A 7250-nucleotide genomic window follows, 5' to 3' on the forward strand; every position below is an offset into this window, starting at 1 on the left:
ATCTTTTATCGCTTTCATTAGCCACTAATAATCTGTATCGATATTGGCCCTGAAAAAAACGTATCGGTCGACCCCTATTACTAAATGATTTGAAAGTATAAAAAAAAAAAAAAAAAAAAATCAGAAACAGCAACAACCTGTAAGATACTATACATCTGATCTGATGGTAACCACAGTGGACATGTCACATTCAAACGATCCTAACAGCACTGAACCATCACTGGGCTGCATGCCCGCCTGTGTCCTGTATCAACAGCTGAGAGGCTGCTGAGGTCAGCAGCCCCGCCCCTTTACACTGCTCCACACGCTACAAAACAACGAGGACGCATGTCCCAGACAGTCTGCTCATCGTCCGAGCACACATATGCAGCAGGAGCCCTGGAGGAGTCTCTTTTCACAGGACGCCGTGTGTGTGTCCATGGCAACATGGCAGCACACGGTCGATTCAAACTTCTGCTGAAAACAACTGTTTCGTTGAACAACTTACTGAACCCAAAGTATATGCAAAGAGTAAACCACAATTAGCACCGGTCTGTGTGGGTACTGGTTGTTATGGTAACAGCCAGAGGAACGGAGGAAGCAGCGCTTTCTACCTCTGTTTCCAGGTACCACGTATGCCATCGTAAAGAGTGGCAGACAAGACCGAAGAAGAAAGAAAGAAAGAAAGAAAGCAAAGGGGGTGCGGGGGGTTTGATCATGCACAACAAAACAAAACAAGCAAGAATGAAATGCCCTTTCTAATACCACCATGGATATAGAGCCACTCAGCCAGCCATGCCAAAACATCAACTTCAATATCCAAGGGAAAATAATCTGAAAATGAAATAGCACAACGTGGTGTCAACGTAAAACCCAGCGTGTTCAAGCCGGAGAGCAGAGTTCACTCTGTGGCAAAAACAAAATACCTTCACCCAGGAAACGCTCGTTAGTTCCTCTGGAGTTTTTTTAATCCAAACCACCATCTTTTTCATCGCAGCATGATGCTCACTTTTTCTGGCTCAACTCCACTACCACGGCCCCTGAAAGGAGCGTCATCTGGCGGTGCCTGTAGCCGGCTCACAGTCACCTGTTGGCGGCTAAACAACTGCTGCTGGTAGCGGGCATCCTGGAGCTCTGTAGAGGCTAAATACAACCAGCAACTGCTGCTCGGATTTTATTGTTGTATGGCACTATAGGCTGTTCACATTACAGCGCTTTATTTAGTATATTATAATACTTCTATTTTAGGTATTTAATATATGGTCTATTGGTGAAGTAGCATTGATCACTTTGAGGGGATAAAAAAAATTGAGCAGAGGCAGGGGTATGTAGACCAGAAAGGGGGAAATCCCACGCATCCTCCCTGGCAAATCGCACCATGTATGTGTGTGTGTGTGTGTGTGTGTGTGTGTGTGTGTGTGTGTGTGTGTGTGTGTGTGTGTGTGTGTGTGTGTGTGTGTGTCTGCGTGTGTGTGTGTGTGTGTGTATGTATGTATGTATGTAACACTTATTTTCGTAACAATCAAGTATCAAAAACTGAGGACACGCTGTTGGATGCTGTCCTCCTCTCCTACTCTTTCTTCAATGCCTAACAAATCTATCTCTTTCTCTCCCAGTGACCCTGTCTTTCTGCTTGAGCAGCACATGGTTGAAGCCCGAAAATATTGTAAACAAATTAATAACGTAACTAATTCCACTGGTCGGACTGTTCATCTCTGTTTCAGTCTGATACCTCTGGTTCAGGCAGGTCCTCATCCTCAACACGGGCCTTTTTCAGTCGCGGAAAATACTTTTCAACACTCATCTGGAATGAAGCAGCAAACATTCAGTGTAAGAGTAAAAAAATGACATAACATTATTTATAATAAGTTTATTTGATTCACAGCTGCTACATATAGTGTTTTGACCTCGACAACCCAACTGCATTTTACCGCAAACTCGCGACTAGTTAACTTTCAGGTCAGGTCTCCAACATTAACACACTCAATCGTGGGTTTGGTGTATCGTTACAGCCCTAATTATTATTATTAAAGAAAATATGCAATTTGACATCATTTTGAACCGTTATTATCACCGTATCTGTGTCTCAAACAGTGGAAAAGCTACAGCAGATAGTAAATATATAACACTCAAAAAGCTTGAAGACCAAACTTGCTAAAGAAGTCCACTGGAGACCAAACTATTGTTTTCTCTCGTTAAATTAAGAGTATTTCTGGTTAGTTTTGATGCTCACATTTTATTTTTACATTCATTCAGCTCAGGGGGTGCACCTAAGCCTTATAATGGTAGGGAAACCCCTGCACCACTTTGAACAGGTGTGTTTGAACTGTTCCGTTTGTAGTCGGTTTCACAAAGAATTCTAGATACGCATCTTGGCTTTCTCGCTCTTTAATAAAATAAATAAATGAAAACGCAGCATTCCTTCCTTTGTTTGAGACCTCCCTTTGTTCCTATTCTGACCTGACTCAAGCCCAGCACAAACACAGTACGGGGGCTTTAGTGTGTGTTTGCACAGGCTGTACCGCGTTCACACATTCAACAATACTACATTATACTCTACATGTGTCTACTAATTCACAGTAGCCGTTAGAAAATATGATATCTTTTTATAGTACACCCTAAAAAATATACGGTAGAGGATTAGGGCCACGTGTGAAAAAAATGTATTAGTTTCAGAGTTTAATCTCAGAATTCTGACTTTAAACTCAGAACTCAAATAAATTTTTTCATGTGGCCCTAATCCTCTTCCGTAGTAATAAATCCATAAAATAACAGAAGAACTTCTGGCAGCTCATTACCCGGACTTCGTCCCGTAATTAAAAATGGAAAACGTTGTGTGTGGCTACTGTAACAGTAAAAATACAGAACATGTTCTGCTATTATAAATTCTCCCAGACACAGCTGCTCAGTTATAACTTCTGAAATTAAATTTGTTCTTTAATTCATTTAAAGCTCTTTTTTCTTTTTTTTACGCTTTGACACTATGACGCCTTTTAAAACGCTTTGAACACTTTTTTTGCAACTTTTGACTCTTGCTAATCCGAGTGCTGGTTAATAATTTACGATAATACTGTTGCTAGGATAACTACGTTGATAACTTACAGTACGTTAGTTGTTGGAGCACAGATAAAAGGTCCCATAATGCAATATGAAATGTACATAAACAGAAATACAACTGTGAATCACATTCTATGGACAATGTATATACTGTAATACACATATTTCTTAGAGTGTATAGTATAGTAAGTAAAGCATCAGTGCTATACTGTGTTAATATGAATACATCTTTGGATTAACAGAAATGTCCGTAAACTTAACGGAAAAGGTACTGGTAATTTTCTGCCAGAACATTATCTATCTTTAACTCTAACATGAACTATCTTTTCTACGGATTCTTTTCTTACAGTGTAGCATTTTCCACAAAACATAACTCTGGAACCTTTATCAAACCTTCAGAAGGACTTGTTTCTTTAATTTGGCTTCTATAAAATCCTACACTGGGTAAACCCAGCCCGATCTGCCGGCGATTTGATTTCGCCCTGCAGCTCAGGCTGGAAACCTGTACGTTTATCTATCCTGCTTCTGTTACTAATTTGCGGGAACCAATCACAAACTGGCTTATCCACCTCGCTATTGCCGGGTTTAACACGATGACGATAGAGAAGCGACCAAGCAGCTTTTTGTTTACATTCAACATGACGGCCACCGAAGCGCAGCAACCGGTTGATGCCGCTGTCGCTGCTACGTCACCCGGATCGTTGGTCTGATTGGTTGAAGGATTATCCAGTTGCGTACAGAGTCATTTGAACTATGCCCGTTGATCACGCCTCTTGTGCAGTAGAAAATACAGAGCAGACTCCCCAGACTAATGTTCAATCTTAAAAGACTGAGCTTGGTCTGGTGATAGCCAGACTAATAAAAGCCACCAATGGCCACTAATTCAAAACTACTTCAACAGGTGTACCAGGGCTGAGAGTTCAAATCTGCTGGAAAAAGTATTCAGATCCTTTACTGCAGTAAAAGTACTAATACCACACTGTAAAAATCCTTTGTTACAAGTAAAAGTCCTGAATTGAAAATGTTACTCAAGTAAAAGTGTGTAAGTATCATCAGGAAAACGTAGTTAAAGTATTAAAACATTGTAGAAAGTGTAAAGGATCCAAACAGTTGTGTGTTTAATGGTCTAATCATTTCAGCTGGACTTGTAGGCCATTATATTTTTGGCCAGTTTCATTAATAATAAAACATCAGATTTTATAAACTACATGTGTTTAGTGTGCAAGAATCTGAATGTGTAAAGTAACTAGTAACTAAGCTAAACTGTAATATATGATTGCAGTGGAGTAAAAAGTACAATATTTCTCTCTGAAATGTAGCGGAGTAGAAGTAGAAAGTGGCATGAAAAGAAAAGACTCAAGTAAAGTACAAGTACCTCAACATTTGGACTGTATTACAGTACTGGAGTAAATGTACTTAGTTACATTCCACCACTGCAAACAGCTTATATTCCAATAAATGGTTAAAAACAGTGATCAGGTAAACATGTTGGTGCAGGTTTGTGAAGCTCAGCAGTTAAATCACATCTGGATGGTTTGTTGTCTTAATGCTGAGTTCAAGACAAATTTGTGCCCGTAAGTTACGACTTCCAGTCGCGACTCACGACTTGGTAGCGTTCCAGGCAAAGTAAAGACAAACCCTTCTAGCTAACGTTGACTTTGACGTTAGCTGACGCTAGCTGATACTAGCGATTTCTAGTCGGCGACACATTTTGAGCTTCACTTAATAAACATAACCTGTAGCAGTACACAATCATATGTGTATTGTTTTGATTACAATGTACGGAATTACTTTACGTTGCCTATTTCTGTCTATTTATTTCTATTTCTGTCTGTTAAGCACCGGCGTCTGTACAGCATCAACAGGGGTCGCCATTGTTGTTTATATGTGTGTGTGACTACGACGTCAAAAACTGGAAGTGGGAGTACAACGAGTTCATGAGTAGTGTTTGAGTTGAGTTAAGTGTTTGACTGCCGTTCCAGGGCAATTTCACGGGTAGAAGGTTGTGAGTTGGTAGGTAACGTTACCTCAACATTTGGACTTAACCCTTGTCCCTTGTTAACCCGTCGACCATACAACTTTTTGTTTTTCTGGGTCAACATTTTTGACGTTTTTGTCACTTTTATCCACGTTTTTGTCACGTTTTTCAATGTTTTTATCAACTTTTTTCTGCGCCTTTTGACATTTTTTGTGGGATTTTTTCCTTCCTTTTCCGACATGTTTGTCACTTTTTTCAACGTTCTTTTATCTTCTTTTTTTTTTCAAATGCTATAAAATTGAATGAAACACCCACATTCAATGAAAGAAGCGAACTGATCATTTATTTTACTTGTGAAGAGCGTTGTAGTGAACCATCCACGTTTTTGTTGAAAATGTGGTTGAAAGAAACCCACATTTCTGAGGTATACGTGCAGTTTAGTGTCCCAAATTCCCAATACAATGTCCTTAATTAATTATGAACCTGCTAAACCACCTGTGTAACCCTAACCTTAACCTGTCTCAAATAAGACCCTCATCATTTGGGACACTCAGTTTTTGGAAAACAATTTGGGACACTAAACTGCACGTAAGCCCATTTCTGATATAGAAACTTTTTGAAAATGGGTCAAATCTGACCCGAGGACAACAGGAGGGTTAAGTACAGTACTTGAGTAAATGTACTTTAAGTTACATTCCACCACTGGTGTTCATTATTGTTTTGGAGCTAACCCGGATTGTAAAGTGTTAGCCTATAGATGAGCTAAAGCTTTAAGGTAACGTTAGTCTAACTTTGTTTTTACATAATGTAATGTTAACGTTTTGCAGCTAAGCAAACAGAACCATTCAAGATGTGAACGGAGTTTTAACGTCAAAGCAGAGAGGGCAGTCGGGTCCTAAGGTCAGCTCATCAGCTGATCCACGACATTTGGTTTCCTTCCTTCTCTACGTAACACGGTATGCTTACTAACGTTACAACCCGCACAGACTGGAGGAAACCTTTAAACTGACGCTACATGGCCCATTCTTCTACAAGGTTAAAGTTAAAGCGGGCATGTTAGTGCCTGGGCTTAACGCTAGATCCACGTAGCAAGAAAAGCCAAGGGAACTGTTGAGAGAGAGCGAAGCTTTCGCCTTGTTTTCAAGGAACTTGTTTTTGTCTTTGACGTTACCTTGCTGAAAACCTCCAGGTCTTCGTCCTCGTCCAGGTCCAGCATGTGTCCCGAGAAGTCCGCGGGGACCGTCTGTCCGCTCATCTTACTTCCAAACTGTTGAAACCAACTGAGCTCATCGGACAAACCTGAAAGGTAAAAAAAACTTCCAGCACAACTTCAGAGCGGCGGAAAGACACCGAGAGCGAGCGAGAACAGCACTTCCGCTAACTGATTTTCGAAGTAAAAGCCGTCTCTATGTGTGGGAGCCATAAATCAAGTCAACTTTAATGTTTAAATCTCTTTATTTTATTAGGTAAGTTCCATATTCACAAAGCAACATCTTCCAAATAAACACCATGTTTTAAACTATTCCAGACTGAAACTGACATATACTTTGAGTCTCTAACAATAAGAAATAAATAAGAAAGGTATTTTAATAACTGATATCTACTCAAAATTCTGTAATTAAGAATTCCTGCTGTCATTATCATTCATGAAGTTTGCAAGTCTGTCACTTCTTTACCTATGTATCTTTTTATTTGTTTCTGTTTAAATTATTACTTTCATACTTACTTTCATATTATATTATTTGCACTTATTTATGTATAGTTTTATATTTACAGACTGTGATGGCTGAATATTTGTAAATTGAATTCTAAATAATAAAAAAAAAACCTTTATTGTCAATTCTGCAATATGTCTCAGACATACAGAGCAATTGAAAATACGTTTCTCTCCAACCCACGGTGCAACAAGGACACGTACAACAAGTAACAAAAAGTAAACAAAATAAAAAACACAAGTAAGATGTACAATTAAAAAATATAAGTAATATGTACAATCCGGTGATAAATACCAAATAGTGCAAACAGTATAGAAAACTGAAGATATTGAAAATGTGCAATATAAAAAGGACAAGTTCATATTGTACCTTTGTTTCTTATCTTTTGTTTATATAGTGAACATTAAAGCATAAGCAGTTTTATGAATGTAGAGAAAAAGAAAAATCCAAGGCACTGTTCTTCAAAATTACTTAAAAAGCCTTTATTTTACTGGCTATTTCATGATAGAAAATTTAAAAGA

At 38.9% G+C, this 7250-nt stretch overlaps 1 protein-coding gene across 1 annotated transcript in view; it reads right to left on the bottom strand.

The window, feature by feature from the left end:
- The window catches only part of snx7 (sorting nexin 7), a 62286-nt gene extending 55891 nt beyond the window's left edge, over nucleotides 1–6395 (bottom strand). Inside the window, exon 1 of the mRNA XM_031300141.2 lies at nucleotides 6186–6395. Within this exon, the coding sequence (XP_031156001.1) occupies nucleotides 6186–6269 (84 nt within the window). The 5' untranslated portion in view covers nucleotides 6270–6395. The remainder of the gene's footprint in view (nucleotides 1–6185) is intronic.
- Between the last annotated feature and the right edge of the window lie 855 nt (nucleotides 6396–7250).

The sequence above is a fragment of the Sander lucioperca genome, chromosome 23 (genome assembly GCF_008315115.2).
Source record: "Sander lucioperca isolate FBNREF2018 chromosome 23, SLUC_FBN_1.2, whole genome shotgun sequence".
Classification (NCBI taxonomy): domain Eukaryota; kingdom Metazoa; phylum Chordata; class Actinopteri; order Perciformes; family Percidae; genus Sander; species Sander lucioperca.